This window comes from Fukomys damarensis, unplaced genomic scaffold, assembly GCF_012274545.1.
Source record: "Fukomys damarensis isolate Sample0158 unplaced genomic scaffold, DMR_v1.0_HiC HiC_scaffold_5, whole genome shotgun sequence".
Taxonomy (NCBI): Eukaryota; Metazoa; Chordata; class Mammalia; order Rodentia; family Bathyergidae; genus Fukomys; species Fukomys damarensis.
In genome coordinates this window covers 68,149,642-68,170,072 of record NW_022900917.1, presented here as the reverse complement: position 1 = coordinate 68,170,072, position 20,431 = coordinate 68,149,642, and the positions used below count along the sequence as shown (strand labels likewise).

General features: G+C 37.0%; 1 protein-coding gene across 1 annotated transcript in view; it reads left to right on the top strand.

Moving 5' to 3' along the window:
- Window positions 1-11: 11 nt before the first annotated feature.
- Window positions 12-20,431, top strand: part of Tmem65 (transmembrane protein 65) — a 47,645-nt gene continuing 27,225 nt past the window's right edge. Inside the window, exon 1 of the mRNA XM_033760848.1 lies at window positions 12-200. Within this exon, the coding sequence (XP_033616739.1) occupies window positions 191-200 (10 nt within the window). The 5' untranslated portion in view covers window positions 12-190. The remainder of the gene's footprint in view (window positions 201-20,431) is intronic.

Here is a 20,431-nt window from a genome sequence, read left to right as displayed (position 1 = left end):
AACCGGTGCCCGCAGAAGGGGTGTCGCCTCCCGAGGCGGGGCTGCTGTCAGCCGTCCGTTGCCGCGCACTTCTGGCCGCCTGGGTGTGAGCTGTCCGCGGAGACGCGCGCCCGTGAGATGCAAGGAACCGAGCGGGCCAGCAGGGAGGTTCACCTTGGACTCCAGTTCTGTTTCCCCAAAGTTTGAGAGGATGAAATCAGGTATTGAGGAGCGGGAGGGAAAATCTGTGGCTCTACAATAAAAAGAGTTCTGCTGAAAATTAACTTGGAAGGATGATAGCGGATCTATTTTTAAGCTAACATGTTAAAATAGGATATTTTTGAAACAAGTGCAAAATGTTGATAGGTCAGAATTTGACACTAGGTGAAAAGGATAAAAGTTCAGAAAATCAAAAGGCAGAAAGCACCAAAGGACCGAAATGGATTCAGACTTAAAATATTTTGGCCATTTGAAGACTGTATATTACATTCTGATGTGTCTGAAGGTTTTAGAAAAGTTTACTTTTTCCTTTAAGTTGGTATATATAACATCCCATAAATTCGTAGAGCACATTGATTTGGAACTTGCATTTGATTTGCCCGAGACTCTTGGAGCTGTATGTTTGGCTTTTGTGCACGAGTGGAGGAATTCTCTGCCACATAGAAGCATGGATTATCTTTACGACTTCAGAAACGTATTAGTTGTACCTTTTTTGTTTATTTTCTGACCAATTCAGGGAATGTATTGAAAGGTTCCAGATATAGTTTCCCCACAGTGCTTTTACAGGAAAATGTAATATTCCAATCAACTGTTATTAAATAGTTAAGTCTTGATGTTGTAAGAAATCATAATTGAGTACAGTACTAGCATATTTGTAATCTATGTGTGTACTTAGTAGTTTAAAAATACTAAATTCTGAAAATGTGCTCCTTGGAAAATAATATAAACAGTCAGAATGTTAATTTTTTGTCTAAAGGCAAGAGTATTTGAACACAAGTAATTTATTGGAAATTCTGCATTGTCAACATGTTGCAAGATTGCAGGGCCCTTTGAATCTAATTTTACGGTTGTGTTGAAAAGCCTGTCCTGCAATATGATTGGATGCATTTTATCATACACTGTTATTTTTGTAGATACTGACAGTATCACAGTAGGAATACTCCATTTTCCAATGCGGATAATATTTTAAAATTTTACATGGTTTTAAATGTTCTGGAAAGGACTAAAAAGCTTAAGGCTACAGAGTTCATTAGCATCAGTTACACTTAATTATGTAAGTTATGAGAGAGAGAGAGAGAGAGAGAGAGAAGTTGGTAATTTAAATTGTTCAGAAGAAACACAGGTATGTAGAGAACAGTGTGGTGCTCCAGTGTTTATTTCCTATTTATAAGGTACAGAAGAACTGTTAGTGACTGTTGTTATGGCTTTTGAGTTTTAGCTGTTACTTAGAGATGCTGTTTTAATTTTTAGCGCAGTCTTGGTGCCCACTTATGTGTCAGCACACAGTTATGAAGATAACTAGAATCAACACTTAGCAAATGATCCTCTTCATTAATCAGACGGTAAAAAGGATATTCTGTGTTGAGAACACATTATCAACATTGACATTTTCCCACCAGATAAATAAAAAACATGCATGGTTTTCTTTTGTTGTTGCTTTTTGAATAGATTTTTAAATACAACTAATGTGCCGTGTGTGTGTGTGTGTGTGTGTGTGTGTGTGTGTACCAAGTGCACTTTCTAATGAAACAAACTTACTGTTCAGGAGGCTTTTTCTTACTACCAAAGTCTCTGTGTCCTTGGAAAGGGTGCTTGTATGAACTGATGAGATGTTTTGGTTTTGGTATGGAAATATTATAGATGAAAACCATTTTTTCTTTCACATGGTTAGTGAAATCTGCTGAAACTTGGTATGTGTGCCCTTATCTTTCTTACTTATTTATCACGTATGTGGCTTCATTGGTGACAAGATAAAACTTGAGAATAAATCTGTAATAGATAAGGCAGACTGTGGGGTGTTTTATTATAGCTGAATAGTAGATTATGAGTTTTTTTTAAAGCTACAAACTGTTTCTTTCCCAGTTTTAGAGAAGTTTGTGCTGTACCCCAACATTCCGTGTGCAGACTGATTATTTAGGTTACTGTAGTTACACAGAGATGTGAGAGCTGGCCCCTGGGGAGGTACTGTAATGAGAGATATCATTTAGAAAAAAGTTGCTTGGCAAATGTTGTTAAATGTGCACATAAGGTATTTTTTAAAAGATTACTTTGATGAATAGCAAATAAGATATAGTGAGATGAATATAGTCTTTCTATCAATAATAGATCTTTATTAGCTTGCATTTTTTCCCTCTGTATAAGTAGCAATTGTGTGCTTTTACATTTGTTTTTAGTATTTTTCCACACCTGTATCTGTTAACCATATTCCCTCTCTCTCTCTCTCTCTCTCTGTCTCTCTCCCTCCCTCTCTCTCTTTTTCCCCTGGTACTGCGGATTGAACCAGGGTTGCTCTAGCACTCCAATCCTGTATTTCTATCTCTCTCTCTCTCTCTCTCTCTTTTTTTTTGGAGACAATATAGCCTCGAACTTATGATCCTCCTGCTTCAGCCTTCAGAGTAGCTCAGATTATAGATGAACACTACTGTGCCTGGCTAATCATATAATTTTAAACTTTAATCTTATAGCTTCCTACTTATTGTGATTGTTCATTTGAGGTAGAATGAGAAGCTTTGTTTTGAGAGCTTGCCAGATAGCTTAAATGGCATTTGACAAAACAAAAAGCAGAAAGATAAAAAGCTGCTATTAAGTTGAATATCTAGAATACTTAAAAGTAAGATTTGTCATGGAGTCCTTACCCACTAGGAATCTTGGGCCTTTAACAGCGGTTGGCCTATTTTTCTTAGCCTGTTGTTGAGGACTGTATGAGAAAGAAGCAATTCTGTTCCCTCTGGAATAGCTTGAGGTATGTGGCCCGGCTAGCTAGCTTGACAGCCCCAGAATGGCTCTAACCCTTGGACAACAGGCCTGGGCTCCCAGGGAAGATGTTCAGGAAGTATAGGTAGAAGCTGTAAGACTTTGTATTAATTTCCTTTTGCTGCTGTAACAGATTACCACAGATTTAATAACTTAAGACAATGCAAACTTATTCTCTTAAAGTTCTAGTGGCCCAGAGTCTAAAATAAGTCTTAAGGGGCCAAAATCTAAGTGTCAGCAAGACTCTGTCCTCTGAGCCTCCAGGGAGAATCTGTTGCTTACCTCCTTCCAGCATTTGGCATTCTTGTTCTTGGCCACAGCACTGGAGTCTGCTTCAGCTGTTGCATTATCTCCTTTCTCATTGACCTTTTTGCCTCTCTCTTAGAAGGACTCTTGTGATTACATTTAGGGCCCATCCAGATAATTTAAGGCAGTCTCTCTCAGAATCTTTAATCACAACTGTGAAGTCCCTTTTGCCCTCTAAAGTCACATCTTCACAGGTTGGGGAATTAAGTTGTGGACACCATTGGGATCCATTACCCAGCTTATTGTGTGATCTTGTCTTGGAGTCTCAGAATATCATTTTTGTTCCATGCTGTTGAACAAGTAAGTCACCAAGTCCAGACTAAATTCAAGGGGAGGGAAATTAGGAAATGGCATTTCATGTAGATGGGCATACCTAATAATTGGAATTTGCTCCTTCATATGAATACTTTAAAAACTTTCTGTTGGAAATTTGGTATATTAGTAGCCTTACTAATGCAGGTGATTAATATATTAGTTTTGTTTTGTTTTTGGCTTAGTTTCTATATTTTGAACACTCACTCTAGTATTGGGTTCTAGTGCAATGATTCCTTTTAAAAGATATATAGTGTTCCTTTCTCCATATCAGGATTTCTTACGATTAGCAGCATATTCACATTGGGCTGGGTAATTCTTTGTTGTGGGAGCTATGCCCACACAGGATGTTTAGCAGCACCCTTTTCCCACTAAATGCCAGTGGCCCTTCTCCCCTCTCTACCCTTGTTGTGCTAAGCAGAGATGTCTCCAGACACACTCAGGTGTTCCCTGGAGGAGATGGGAATGCAGAGCTTTGTGGAAGGAGCTTAGCAAAATCACCCTGTGTGACAGTAACTCCGTCCTGTGAAATGCAGTGAGCTGTTTCTTCAGTTCCTCTGCCTTGTCTCCCCTCTTCTCTTATCCACTGATAATTATTATCAGTGCATTGTCTTTGCTTTTAGCTTGTTGCTTTCATTTTATGTATATTTGTTTCTTGATAAGACAGAACGATAATTCCTTATCTATTAGACTTCTCACATCTTTATTAAATGAACTTTTTGATAACTGCTTTCCTTGATTGTGTTGTTGCTTTACTTCTCAACTAAATTCTAAACACTAGATAGAAACTTAGAAAATATGGCTTCCAGATAAGTCAAGCACTGCTTTAGTTGAATCCACCAATAAAATTAATTTGATGTTTTCTATCATAATCACTTACTGATTCTTTTTATGGCTCTTGTAACATGCAAGTTTTTATAAACAAATTTATGGGTAGGGAAGTTGAAATAATATAAAGTCTGTAGTTTATGGGGATATCTAAGAGGTTACTTGGAACCAAATGATGATGGATGATCTTGAATGTTAGAGGAGATGGTGTTAGTTAAAGACAGTGATAAGTTTGCATAGCCACGTTCTTGTCTGGTTTCCCATGGCATATCTCAGTATAGAGTAACTGCAACACAGGGACTAAATCCCCGAGTGCAGATTTTGTCAGCATTTTGCTCGTCAGCTGAATTAATTAGTATGTGGCTTTATTGTACTCCAACATTGTCTTGACTCACTGGCTTCTCTCTTGTTTTAAATTAATGAAAACAATCACATAAAAACAAGTAGTTACATGTTAAAAATTGCCTCAAATGATCTGACTAACAAGAGGTTTTGTAGACTAAAGATTTTCTAGGGCAGCTGGATGTCTTCATGCTTCAGTAATCCTGGGACTCAGGCTGAGGCAGGTGGGTCACAAGTTTTAGCTCAGCTCAGGCAATTTAGTGACTTTAAGAGACTTTGGCTTAAAATAAAAATAAAAAGTGACTGGGTATGTAACTAAGGTCCAAGGTCCTAGGTTCAATTCCCAGTTAACCTCCTCCTCCTCAAAAAAGATTACGAGGGAAAACTTTGAACCATCTGTTTTGATGGCTTTTGATGGTGCCATCTTTGAAGATCTTGCACTTTATCTCTACTTTAGTACAAGTATAATGAGCACAATTTAGCTTCTTTTAGTTGTTCACATTCCGTATATATTGTTTTGTAAAACAATAATTTGGGAGGCCTACTTCTGTTCTTGGACATTCTGGTCATTACAGAGGATACTTCCAGAACAATGCTCTTTCAACTGGCATGCTTTGTAGACTTTTATAGCAATAGTGCAGTGGTTGGGCATGGTCTACTGCCCCCTTCCTCTAGTGCGCTCAGGTTGCTGTACTCCATTCCCATCATTCCTTGTGGTTGTGGTAACTCTTCTGCTGAGTAAGCAAGTCTGCTTCTTGGCATTTTGTTATTTCTGATGTTTGCTCTCCTGTATCAGTCACTCTTCTCATTCAGTGTTTTAAAATGTTTTTGTTTTTATTTGTTTTTACCTCCCCCCGCTTTTTTTGAGACAGGGCCTCACTATGTAGTTGAGACTGACCTGGAACTCACTAGGTAGCCCAGGCTGGTCTCCAACTCACAGGATCCTCCTGCCTCAGCCTCCCAAGTGCTGGGATTATAGGCATTGCGCCACCATGCCAAGCTTACCTCTCCCTTTTTAAAAAACGCTGTCCCCTTATTTTTCACTTCTCAGTAGGGTTTAATCTTGACAGACACTTCAAGGACCAGATAACCAGTGGCAGTTATCACATTGTTATTGATCTTCAGCTCTTACACCAGTATGGCAAATCTGTGGCATGTGTTTGTCATGTTTTTCTTTTGGGACAAAAGATGCTCTATTTGCCAAATATGCAGATAAGTGAGCAAAGTCTAGCGTGTATTTCTATAAGTTAGCTTTGTTGATCAATTTCAATTCAGAAACTGGAGTAAAGGAGTTTTAATGGTGTCTTAGGAATCACGGTCAGGAGAAGTGGGTTCTGATAGCTCTGAAGAATGTTCTCAGCAGCACAGGGAAAGCGGTAACTTACATGTGGAGAAGGAACAAGCTAGTGACTCATAGAAGATAACGCACACACAGAATGGAAATGTTCGTTACATTTGAGGTGATAACCTCTTTATGTGTACTTTAGGGCACAGAGAAAGCATACTGTTTAGGTATTCCAGATGCCTGTGGTCAAAGGGTAGACATGTCCAAAGTTTACATTCCAGGCAGCAGCTGAAATTGTAAATAAGTCGTACATCCATAGTGGCCTCCTGACTTTGAAAAGCTCTTTCAGTGTTGCTTTCATGGTAATTTTCTTTTCACACAGCTGTCTTGAGTTTTATTGTTTCTAAAGTCTTATTAAAATTTTCATAGAGATCAAACATATGGCTTGAATTCATTTTTCTAACTAAAGTACCTAAGAGCTAGAGAAACTTTTTGCCATTGCTGCTGAGATTCAGCATCACTTTATCAACTGTAAGAAGAATATTTTAGTTACTTTTCTCATTGCTGAGACAAAATACTTGACACCCAAAGTTAAAGCAGGAAAGGTTTACTTATTTAGCTCACAGTTCGTAGAAGTTTCAGTCCTTAGTTGGCTGGCTCCAGGACAGGGCGTGGCATGGCAGAGGGGTATCACAGATGCCATGCAGCAAGCAGCAAGTGACAGCAGCTCTCTTTCTGTCCCTTATATCTTATCCCTGCTACCCACTGTGGGTAGCACTCACACCCAGGGTGGAGCATCCTTCATTCTAGCATTGTGAGTCAATCCCAGCATTGCATCTTTGATCCCAGCAGCACACACTCTCCAACCAGCACCTCTGAGAAGTTCCACCTCTGAGACGTCCTGCCTATGACTGCATGAGGCATTGAGTGGACATCTAGGTACAAGCCGTAACACATGATCATTGATAAGATCTGACAGAATCATTTCTGCATAGTAACCAATGTATTTGTTATAAGAAATTCTCCTTTTATTCATTCAATGACAGACATTTCAGTTGAAACCTTTGAACCAGGAAATTTAACTTTACTCAATTTTATAGAGCAGTGAAACCAGCACAGTAATGTATTTTTGATTTTGTGGCATGCCCAAGATAATTCAGTGGCCACTGTTTGAGCATTGGTATTGATGGGCTTAGAAAATGTTATCCCCCATACTGGTCTTTTCATATGCTGAGATACCTTAGAAGCCACCTCAGAGTCCTTTTTACACTGTCATGTTCCTCTGTCCCCTACTCAAGCACAGGAGAGACTGTATTCACACATCACATCAAAGAACCAGGAAAGATTAATCGGGAAGAAGAGAGTAAAAGTATACAAGTCCAGGACACCTAGCGTCATCAGACTTTTACTTACTCTTCTGAGGGCGGGAAGGAAGGGGAAATATGAATATAACACATGAATATATTATGCGAATATAATATATGAATATGAATATAATTATATTCATAATTATAGCACACTTAAGTGGCACCACCAGAAGCGATAACAACTAATGATCCATAACTGAATGAAAAGTCGTAGCCTTTACTCACTGTGGACCTTTTGGGTCACTCAGACCACACCCAAACCATAGAAATGACAGGCTGCATATACCATTGTTGTCCTATAAGACTATACAGTAAATCCCTGACTTACCAACATTCGAGTTGCAAACTTTCACAGATAGAAAAGACCTCACATTACATATTACCTAGTGACATCAGAACTCTTCGTTTAAGAATATTCTATGATGTTTGTACAGTAGAATCACCTAACAGTGCTTTTTGCAGATACATCCCTGTTGTTAAGTGATGCATGACTGGTCTTGTTTTTGCTCATCTTCCTTTACTTCCCATCATTATTTAGGCCATATTAGCAGATTAAGTCTTTGTTTCTTCAATGACTTCAATGTCCCCATCAGTCATATTTTTTTTTCCTCTTTTGCTTCTTTTCATGCTATTCTCCTTCTGTGCCTTCTTGACTTTTAAAATTACTTTTAAAATTTGTAACAATCTCAAATTTACAAACAACATCCAAATATAGTACAAACAAACTTTTTCTGTTTCTTAAATCTTTAGAAAACAGTTTTGATAAGATGCCTTGTCATCCTTGTCACAGGTTCAGTTCCTTATGTAACAGTTTCTTGGAGATTAACACACAGGCAGTTTATTGGGTGTGCTATTGGAATCCTCACCCGAGAAAGGCAAAGGAAAGGAACAGGTTTGGGCAGAGGTGGTTGTAAAGTTGTGATACAGCTTCGACAAATGACAGTTGACCCTTTGAGGAGTTCTGGAGTTAGGATAACCGTTCCATATTGTTCTGAGTTGGTTGGAAGTGCTGGGCCTCCTCCTCTGTGAAAATGAGCTGTTGGATATGGACAGCTCTGGCAGGATACAGGGGCAATTCCTGAAGATGACTGCAGAGAGCTGTCCTAGCAGGACTTCTGACAGCCAAAGATGTGCATCAGAGTTCACTGCAACTGTATGCTGTGGCGTTTGTTTCCTACTAAGAGAACACCATCCTGGATAGCCACCATGTAGGTGGATGCATTAGTACCAAGTTTCACCACTTGTCCAGAATACTCCTTGAGAGCAGAAAGATCCAGACCAGGACCACACAGTATGTTTAGGTGTTACATATCTTTAATTTCCTTCCATGTGGAACATCTCCTTGGAAGCCACAGCAGTCACAATGTGCCTGGCTTGTCTTGAATATTTCCCTCCCAAGCCCTGGAGTCATCCATTCTTCTAAGGACCCTGGTTTCTTTCAGTGTGGAGTGGTGTTTAGAAACCAAGATCCGGGTAGCAGATGTGTTCTTTGCTATTAGTGTGGCTATTTCCAGACCCTCACAAGTGGATTGAGCTAGTGAAGAAAAGAATCTATGTATTTATACATAATAGGTGTCATTTCTATTTCTGTGTCTGTGTATTATAAAATAAGCATTTTTAACAAGCTCTTCAATATGAACCCAGTACCACAAGGTTCATTCTAGTTTTCTCGCTTTCTATATTTCTAGCTGTTCTCTGGCATAGAAATATCTGGCTCCTGCTGTTCTTGGTGTGTTTAATCTGACCACTGCTTTAGTATGTCATCATTGTCCCAGCCTCACCACTGCTGATCTCTTCCCGGACAGATGCTCTTCTCACTTGGACTTGAGCACTGATAGCCTGTCAAGTAATTTAAATGGGAAACACTTCTGAGGGAAAGAATATTGTTCCTGGGTCCAGGGATTTATTAGCTCAGTGGTTCCACTGCCTGCCTCCCAAGTGCAAGGTTCTGAGTTTGATCCCTGGTACCCACCCCCAAAAAAGAATATTGTTTCTTTTTATTTTTAATTAATTTGTATATGACAAAAAATAATGCATATTAAATTCAAATGGCCTCTTTCTCGATTTATGCATACTTCATTAAATAATACCATATTTTTGTTGTTAGAGGGAATCCTGTTTGCATGAATTTCAGTAACTGTGTTGTAAATAACATCAGTTTCCAACAACACAATTCAAATTTTATTTATAAAATTTATTAAGTTGAAAAATTAGATGAAGCACAAACTTCTCTGTAAACTTTGCTGCCACCTCCTCAGTTCACAAATGACTATATAAAAATAGATGATCATGAGATTATTATTCATTATACTTACAGAAAAGCATGCATTTGTGTTTGCTTCTTGTCTCTTAGTGATAAAGCCACACAACATTTTACAAAAAATCTGTTCAAAGGGAATTAAAGTTCAGGAACAATGGCATTGTGCCTGTAGTCTCAGCTGCTCAGGACCCTGAGGCAGGAGGATTTCTTGACCCTAGGAATTCCAGGCCAGCCTGGGCAGCATATTCTTAAAAAAAGGAAAAAAAACTGAAAAGGAAATTAACTAAAAAAGCAGCAGTAAATAAGAAGTGATTGTATTAATTGGTTTTGCCTTATTAGAGCAAAATACTTGCGGCTAATAACTATAAAAAAGAGGTTTGTTTAGCTTATAGCATCTGGTCATGGCCTTCTTACGGGTAGAGTCTTGATGTGCGGGAGATAGGGTGTAGGTATGTGTAGCTCTGTCATAAAACTGTCCCTATTAAACTGTGGGTATTCAGTTAGGGCAGCTTCACTGTGGTGACCCTGTCTGATTCTAATCACTTCCCAAAGGCCCCACTTGTACACCGCATAGTTGATCAAGTTTTCACTCTCTTAATAAGTCACTGTGGGGATTAATTTTTAATGCGCGAACTGCTGGGAGCTGCGCTTAAACTTGTCTAACCATAGCACTGTTGATGCCCTAATGAAATTCCATTGCATTCTGGTGGAGCACAGAAGACTTTGGAGATGTCAACACTGGCATTGAACTGCTGCTGTGTGAGATGCCAGAGGAGCCCAGGGAAGGCAAACTTACTGATACAAATGAGCAAAGTGAGGTTGTGATGGGAAATGATATTCTAGAGGGAGTGATCCTAGTGAAAAGTTCACTTTATTAAAGGAAGTCTCAGAAATGTTTTATGTCATTGAAAGTGAAAAAGATAAAATATCCTGTGCTAATCTGCGCTTGGAAAGGATTGTGACAATTCACCAAGGTATGGGAAATGGGATTGCTCCATATTATGTGGGGAGACGTTACATGAAGAGGGCTAGCACTGCCAAGCTACTTTGTTAAGTACAAAGAAATGAAACATTTTAGTTGTCCGTGTTTCTGTTTCAAAGTACTGTACTAAATTAACATTAGTCATACTATTTTAAAATTTCTCTTTACATTTATACCTCAGTAAGAGACTTTTTAGTGTTTTGACAAACATACATACACACAAAAGAAATTCTTAAAGGTTACAAAACAATTTAAAATTCTCCCATTGATTGTTTATTTGCCATGCTAGGGATCAGACCTGGGCCTCACATGTGCTGGCAAGTATTCTGTGAATGAGTTGCAGCCCACTCCCCATGGATCATGAGAGCATTTTGTACAGTCTAAGCTTGCATGGTCAGCTTTACAGATCTGTAGGTACTGTGCGAGGCAAGGACTGCCTCTACGCTAGCATGTGCCATTTCAGAAGTTCATCTCTGTCTTTGTTTATATGCATTGAAATTACTTCATTGTTTGAATACATTTTGAATTTATAATGTTTTTAGCATGCAGATATCCCAAACCTGAGATTGTCATTGTGAAGCGTGCAGAGGAGATATCAGCAGAGACCCCTGATAGTTTTGGTATAGTACAATCTTATGGTGTTGCTTGTCAGATGTTTATTGCAAGGGGCAAAGTGTCTTAGAACGTCTTGCTTGTTTGAAATAGAATGCTTTGAAAGTTTTAGACTGTCAATAGAATATTTATTTCTGTTATCTAACCCTGGCCTTTGTGGATATGATTGAGTAATAATTGCATGCTTAACTAACTGAAGTATTAAATTATTGGACTGAAAAGATGAAATCTTTTTCACTTAATTATATTTAGTATTTCAAAAGTTGTTTAAATAAGCATAAAAATTAAACAAGGAACAAAGGCTATGAATTTCTTTAGGGTGAATGAGTTGGAAAAAAGAGCTATGTACAGAAACCTCACAATATTGTAAAGATAACTTATTTAACTAATGGAACTTCAGGGAACATTCAGGCTTTTTGTTTCTTTAGGGGATGGAATTTAGGGCCTCATGTGATAGGTGAGTGTGCTGCCACTGAGTTATGGCTCCAGCCCACTTTCAGTGTTTGAAAAAAGATATTCTTGAATAGCTTGAAAGCTTTTATAAATTCAGGTCCATTAATAGAAATCTTTTTAGATTCAGCCAACATATAGTTTGATACTTAATTTAAGTTGCATGCTGTGGTGGTGGTGGTAGAATTTGTGTGTATGCATGTGTGTGCGTGTGTGCATTAAAGATACACTGTGAGACAGTGAGAGTAACACTGTCCTTTTTTTATTACTTTATAAACTTTGCCTAAGAAATGTGCACAGTACATAAAAATGAATCTAAAATATTTTATGGTTTTGTAGGCCAGTGGAAATTTTATATCAATAAGGTTTAACCATTCAGTGCCCAGTGTTCCATTTTTGGAACACTGATAAGGACAGAACAAAATGAAATGTATTCTCTTCAAATGCTTGTTTCTTGAATTTTTCTATGTAATATACTGATTTCTTGCAGAAACTATAAAAATTTCAATCTTTGGCATAAATGGATAATACTATTCTCACTGCATATATGGTATCAAGGGCAAAATTCAAGTTGTAGAACTTCAGAGAAATACAGAGGCATAGTGTGTGTACACACACACACGTATAACACACATGTATTTATTAGCTTATTAGCACATTGTAAAAATCCTCCAGTATAATCTACTCTGCCAGTTCTAATGTATTTCTAAAATTAAAAATTTTAAAGCCTGTAGGCATAAACATTTAATGCTGATATCTTTTGAAAAATAGTTTTAATTTGAATTATTCTGAAGATTGTTTACTTGGCCCTCACTTTTGGGGTGATGTATGGAAAAAGAAATTGTACTTATTGCATAGATGATGGCAAACAGCATCACCAGGAGATCCAGTGCTGCCAAGTGATAACTAGACTAATAGTAGGGTTTGCCTATCAGTGTTCACCTTTTGAGGCTTAGTCTTTAGTTTATTCCTACAGTGTGTGTGTGAGTCGTACATATTCTGTTTCTTTGTAAATGTTTAGGTGGTACCCTTCTATTTTTTAAAATCTCATGGTATATAATAAAACTGAAATACAGAATCAACCTCAGAGCTAGAAGGGATTGCAGATTTTGTGTAACCTGAAAACATGTTCAGGATTTGGTGACTACTTATGTATCACAGTAGGAATTTGTGTCATGTCCTTTGGATTTTTACTTTGGTACTCTATGAAAGTCTTTCTTCAGGGCTAGCAGTGGAGATTATCCCTAAACTATAGAGTACCTAATTGTTCTGAAGCCAACAGAATTCATGTGGAATTCTCATTAGAGAAATGTTTTATCTGGTGACCATTATGAGTCATTTGAAAATGATGTGTCTGAAGAAACTTAATTCTTAGTAGAGGGAAAAAAGGAAGCAATTTGAAGAGAATATTAGTATCTAATTAATTGCAATTTTACTTCAATTACAAATATTAGTGCATGCCTAGTGTTTTATATTCACATATATTGGTTTTTGGTTATTCTAGTTGTTTTTTCTTGAATTTATTGAATGACAGAATTAGAAGCTAGAATTTGTGTTCTTGATCTAGCTGTGGATAATTGATTCGGTTATTTAACATCTTTGGCAAAATCTCCCATGTGGATAATTAAGTCACTTTATGTCAGTGGGCAGACTTAGCTTTTAGGCTGGATAATTCTTTGCTGTGAAGAACTCTGTTATACTGTTGAACGCTTAGGATCTCTAGTACTAGTAGCACGTCCCAGGTGACATCACATGCAAGACAACCATGTATTTCCAAGTTTCGTCGAGGAGCGGTATCCTATTTTGAGAGCCACTGGCAGATGGTTTCCAAGTATCCTTTCTGCTTTAACATCCTCTAAAAGAACTATCTTTTCTCTTTGAATATGTTTCATTTATTTGTTTACTTTTTAAAATACTTTATTTTATAGAGCAGTTTTAGGTTCGCAGAAAATCGAGAGGAAGGTAGAAACATCCATATCCCTTCCTCTACACCAGCATCCCCTGTCAGCGTGGGACGTGTGCTACTGTCAGTGAGCCTGTGCTACACACCATTATCACCCAGATCCTTAGTTCACATTAGAATTCACTTTGAGCTAGTGAAGAAAAAGTATGATGACATAGGTCCATTAGAGTCTCAGAGTATTTCCACTGCCCTAAAAAGTGCTCTGTGCTCTGCCAGTTCATCCTCCCCTCACCCAGAACTCCAGGAAACTCCTGATCTTTTATTGTCCTCCTTATTTTACCTATGCAGGAGTGTTGTAAAGTTGGCATTATACAGTATGCAGCCTTTCCATATTGACTTCTTTCATTTAGTGCTATGAAAAATTCTTATTTGGGCTGTTTGAAAGAGAAAAAGATAAAGCATTAAGAATCTCTGTTTCTTACTAGATATTTATTTTAAAATGCATATCTTTTGGGAATCAGTGTAGTTATACTCCCAGACAGAGCTACCGTTTGTGATGTTCTAGTAGGGTTAGTGTTTTTCCAGCTTTAAGTTTCCAACTATACATGGTTATTTGATATTTTTAAACTAAAAATTACTATCTCTATACTTAAAAAGTAAAAGTAACAAGATCTGTTTTTTAAAAAGTAGTATTGTAAAAAAAAAATCTTAGTTTTTTAAAAGGAGTATCATTTTATGTAACTTTCTTGCTCTTTCATAAGCACAAGGGAAGTTTGTGTTAACAGTATTATATTTGTTCCAATGTATGATTGTTCTAACACAAGTTAGACGTATAAAAACAGCCACAAACTAATAGTATGTTTGGTTATCCTGAAGTAAAAGATACAAGAAAATTTAAGTTATTGTACCTCTAGTACTTAGTAGTATTTCAGCCAAGATTAAACAATTAATAGATTAGTGTATTAATAAGAATGGTTCACTTTGCACTATAGCTGTCCTGTCATTACTACTGGCCAACTCCTGTCTTTAGTTTCTGTGCCACTGGCTTGCAGTGGCCTAGAAATCTGTTAGCTTGTGCAAGTTGCAGTCATACCCCAGGTCTCACAGTAAGGAAGGTCCCTAGAAGGTCACTGAGTTGATGGTGTTCTTAAAACATCTAAGTAGAGATTTCTTTTTTTGTTGTTGTTGTTTATTTATGTTTTTGAGACAGGGTCTCACTATGTAGTTGAGACTGATCTGGAACTCACTATGTAGTCCAGGCTGGTCTCGAACTCACAGCAATCCTCCTCCTCAGTCTTCCGAGTGCTGGGATTACAGGCGTGCGCCACCACGCCCAGCGAGATTTCTTTTCTACATAATATATATGTTACAGTAATCAATTTTAATTCTAAATAAAACAATAAGAACATACTCATGCATTTAGATTTTACCTAAATGCAGTGTATTACATTTTTAAAAGTCCTTTAAAGTTAAAATTAATTTAATTAAAAATTTAAAAAAAGGATCACCAATTAAAATCTACTAAGTTAAATATTGTGCTGTTTCTAAAGTTCATTTGAAATTTTTGAATGTCAGTTTCTGCAAGTATATTACTCATCCACATTTTTTTCATTGAGCTTAGTAGACACCTTTCAGTGCGTGGCTTTTTGGCATTTAATTTTCTTTGCTTAAATTATTTTGTGTTCAGCATGGTTACCTTTTAAGTTTGTATTCTTTTAATGTATTGAATATTTATTTTAAATTTCATCATAGTCGTCTGAACTTTTCCTTCTGTTGAAAGACAGAAATTTATAAGGGTAACAGACCCTTAGGCCTAAAATTATTGCTTAAACACACTAGTTTCATCTCTATTCTTTTTATAAATCTCTTATTAAGACAGATTCTGATTTGTGCAGCCAGTCTTACTTCCTGTATTTTTTGAGGAAGATGGTGAGTGGGTCTGGAGTAAAGATTACATGGTCAGAATATCAGAAACTGGATAACTGGACTCTTCAAAAAGCAGTGATTTATTTTTAAAAAAGAAAGACCCAAAGGCATTAAATTGTTTCTTTATGTCATCTCAGTGGAACTGTTTTGATTTTAAGTTTATTATAAATGATTAAAAATTTTGCCTTGATTTCTGGTCTTATCTGAATGCTTACATCCTTGGTAATAGACTAAAATAAATTATATTTAGAATTATTATTACTATGACAAAATAATTATTACTATAACAAAATAATTATTACTATAACAAAATTATTATTACTATAACAAAATAGAGTAGAAGATAAGACTCTTTTCCAAGTGCGGAGTTATATTTTGTATTGTATGGTTACATTTAATGAAATATTCAGCACTGAAGATGATAAAGTATAGTTTCTATTATAATTAAATTATTCTGTATGCTGTAGGGCCTACTTCTATTTTCCAGCACTACCATTGTTGTAAACACATTTTGTAATTTTATTGTCAGTACTAAAAATGCAGAAACTATAGCCTTCCCACTTACATTTCTTCAATCAAAGTCTTTTGGTTTTCAATCTAAGATGTATCATAGATAAATATACTGAAGTTTATTTCTTATAAATAATGGGTGATTTAAATTTTTTCTTGTTTTTTGAATCTTGCTAACTTTATATAATAAATATATAGTACATAGTCTTCCTAGTGGAAAAGTATAAAAATTCTGTAGGTAAGCCAAAGGAATTTAGTATTTTAAGTGTTTTTAATTTTTACTTCAAAATTCCTTTTATATTAAAAAAATTCAGTAACTTCATCTTTTAAATATATAACCATGAATGTATATGTTTATATAAATTATGTGTATGCATTTACGCCTTACTTAAGATAATTATAGTAAATTCCAATTATAGTAATCAGTTTTACCTGAACAGAGTTCTTGAGTTCTTGAGAGTAGTTATTTTATTCAGAGTCATGACTAGTTTGAGCAGGCAGGTAGCTGCTACTCTAGTTTGTGAACCCCTGAGGATTTTTAGTTTCACTTGCCCAAGTTAATAGAAAACTGCATATTGCAAATTAGTGAATTTTGTTATAAAGGATAAATCTGGCAAAAGATAATAGGAGATAAACAAATACTGCTTTCTGGCTTTCTAGTTAACATTACCTGAGGTGGTTATATGTTATATTTTAGTTACACTATGTTTATTTTTGTGTAGCTTATTTTGGTGATAATTTTGCTGTGAGTACTTATATGAATTTTATTAGTTTTTTTAAATCAGCAAGGCACATTGCCTTTTTCCTTTTCAATAGATTTTTGGGAAATCCACTATCAGAAAATTATTTACCCAAGTAACATAAGGAAGAATTTGGTATCTTTATAAATAAAATTAATTTTCTTCACTAGGGAAAATGTGATCTAATGAAAGATATAGCAGATTTAAGAATCAAAACATCTGGTTTACTCTCAGTTTTACTTATTATCCTTTGGTGATCTTGAACACTTTTCTTGTTCTTATTGTACTTAGTAGATTCAGTAAGCAGTACTGATTTCAAGGACAAAAGCTGTATTTGGAAATACGATACATCAGATGTTATAAATAATAGAAATCAGATGCAGTATGTGTTGTAATTCTGCAAAATGAGTACAGCTGTGCATTATAGAAAAGCAAGATAAGTGTTGCCTTAACACTTAAGAGAAAATACTCCACAGAAGTTCCACTGGTCAAAGTTATGACCAAGACCAGAACCACCTGTGTCTCCTAATGACAATAGATTTTGGCCATGCACGCGCACGTGTGTGTGTGTGTGTGTGTGTGTGTGTGTAATTTGAGAACTTTAAAAAAACAGCTTGGGGTTTTGAGGGTATTTGAGTGTGGCCTGGTTTCTTCTTTCACTTGACATCTTAGTATCTGGCAAGTTTTTCTGTGACATTCCATGAGCCTTGCCAGAAAGTAAACACCAAGCCTAGGGACATGAGCACCATGTTTGTTGCTGGCAGGTAGATTCTTGTTACAGGCATAGTTGTTCAGTGTCTTGTAGGCAGATTGCCCAGTGACAAATCAGTTAATATCTGGACAGTTCTTTTAAACTTTCAGTTCTGTTGCTTGGTATTCTCAAAAGCTGTTTTTTTTTCTCTTTACCAAATAGAAATGAATGATGTTAAGATTTTAATTGTTTAACCAGGCTGTCCTTATTATACCCATTACAAATAATCCCAAACCTTTATATCTATGCCAGTAGAATAGAAATGTATGATTCTGTCATCTTAAACTGTGTACACTCTTTTATTTTCCTTCTCTGAATGTCAGTCATAGTATATATTTTCCAATAAAACAATGGGTGGCCAAGTGGGATTCCAAGAGAGTGCAGTTAAAAATGGCCACAACAGCATACGTGAACCAGGATAGGCATCATGTGGCAAGACTGAAAGCAATTCTGTTCATAGGGGTTCAGTTCCAACACTTGTAATGTTTGTGAAAAATCTACTTTATTCTGAATTTTGATATAAAAGTAAATTTTAGTATGCTAAAATATAGTAGCACAGTAACATTTTAATGTAAGTCATATTTTAATTGTGGAGTTTTCTAAAACATACTGTAATAAAACCTAGTAGGAATTTCCTGGGATTAAAACATATGAGCTCTAAAATGGAAATATTTGCTCTTACATAATTAGAGCTCATATGGTCACTGGGTCTACTATCATATTAGAGGATAGAAATGGCCTTCTGTATAACATCTCAAATGGGCTTAAACTTAGCCCATTTTTGGATATGTTACAAACCTTCAGGAGCACTACTGGTACCAATTGGAGCCAGTACTCAGACATCTCTTGGCAAAGTTTTTCCAGAACTTGCTTTAGAGTCTGGCTGGCTCTCTCTATCTTTGCAGAATATTGAGGCTACCAGGAGGATTGAGGTGGTACTTTATTCCTAAAGCCTTTGGCACTCCCTGAGTTATTTGGGAGATAAAAGAAAGTCCATTGTCAATCTAGAGGGACTGAAATAGTCCAAATCCAGGGATGATTTCTTTTAAGAAGTACTTTGACTACCTCTGTAGCCTTTCCTGAACAAGTACGAAAGGCTTCAATCCAGCCTGTAAAGGTGTCATTTAGGACCAATGTCTATTTAAATCCTCCACATCGTGGCTGGTCCACTCCAGGGTATGTCCCTCTCTTTTGTACAGGTTCTAACAAAGGAGGCGATTCAGGCTTGCCCAGGTTGCCCACAAAGTGGACAAGCTTTGCAGACCTTTTTGGTGATTGTTGCTAGTCCTAATCCTGTGAAAACTTGAGTGACCATTTCCAATGTAACATCTCTTCCCATATGGAAAGAATCATGAAGTGTTTTTCTAGCCTTCCATTATATCCCATGGGGAAGGACCAGTTTGTTTTCTAAGTACCACCAGAATCCCTTTTTAAGTCTCCCTTGTTCTGAGGCCCATTTATCCTCTTGGGGAGTATAGACAGATTTTAATGGCTCCTCAGGAATTGAGAATTAGAATAGAGTCTTAAGGGGTTGTAGGGCTGCCCTTCTTTCCTGCCTATCAGCCTTTTGATTTCCCAAGTGTGTTTCAGACATGTCTTTCTGGTGTTCTTTACATTGCATGACTGCAGCCTGTCTGGGAAGATGGACTGCCTCTAGGAGTTGTAGAATTTCCTGTCTGTGTTTTATAGATGTTTGTTTATTTGTTAGTAAGCCTCTTTATTTTTGATTGCTGTAGGAGCATGTAGCACCAGAATGGCATATTTGGAATCTTTATGGATGTTTAACCTTCTGTCTTTTCCTAATATGAATATTAGTACATTTCCAGTACAAGCTATCCGCTCTGCCTTTTGAGCAGAGGTCCCTGGGGAAGAGGGTTAGCTTCAGTGACCTGTTGTGAACTGACAACTGCATAACCTGCCTTTCAGTGTCCTTCTTGGACAAAGCTGCTTTCGTCAGTAAACCATACTTATGATCTTGGAAGGGCGGGTCACTGATGTCCTGCCTGCTTGCATAGGTCTAAGACATTACTTGTTAACAAGAGTGGCTAACTTTGGGGCTTCTAGGCATTAAAGAAGTATAGTTATTAGTAGTGCAAGTTTTATAATAACCTTAGGGGGGTATCTAAGAGAATAGCCCGCTACTTGGTAAGCTGTTCCTCTGTTAACCACAAGTAACCTTTTGTCTCCAAAATAGCTTCTACCTGATGCAAAGTCAGGACTTTTAGTCTTTGTCTCAAAGTTAACTTTACAGCTTCTTCTGTTAGTACAGCTGCAGTTGCTATTGCCCTCAGGCTAGGTGGCTATCCAGCAGCCATCCCATCTAATATCTTTGAAAAATATGCCACTGGGCAGGGTTCTTATCCTAGCCTTTGGGTCAAGAACCCCAAAGCAATTTCTCCCTTTTCTGATACATAGAGAAAGAAGTTTTTGTGGGGTTTTTGTTGTTGTTTTATATTGTTTTTTTGGTCAGGTAGTCCTCCCAGTTCTGGAGCCTGGGTAATGGCATGCTTTATTTTTCTAAAGGGATTGTCATTTTTTCTTTTTTGTCTAATCTAGGACAGACTTGGGCCTTTTGCTGTCTCATGTAAAGTTTTGAGGGGACTGACAAAGTTTCAAAAGGTCATGTTTGAAATACCTGTCTACGAGAAGCTATAGACCTTTACATGCCTCTTCCTTGATTGGATATTGCTTTTGGTTAGGAAATCAGCTGGGGTCTTTTAGTCTTATAATTACTGGCACAGCAGAATTTGTCCCACTAGGTAGGTATTCCCTCATACCGTGCAACAGGATTTACCTGTTGGCTCATTTGGTCAGGGAGACCTGGCGTAGTCCCAGCAAATAAAATCCATATTGATCTTAGCCAGAATTAGAGAATTGCCCCCCCCCCCCCGCTTTTTCTATAAAC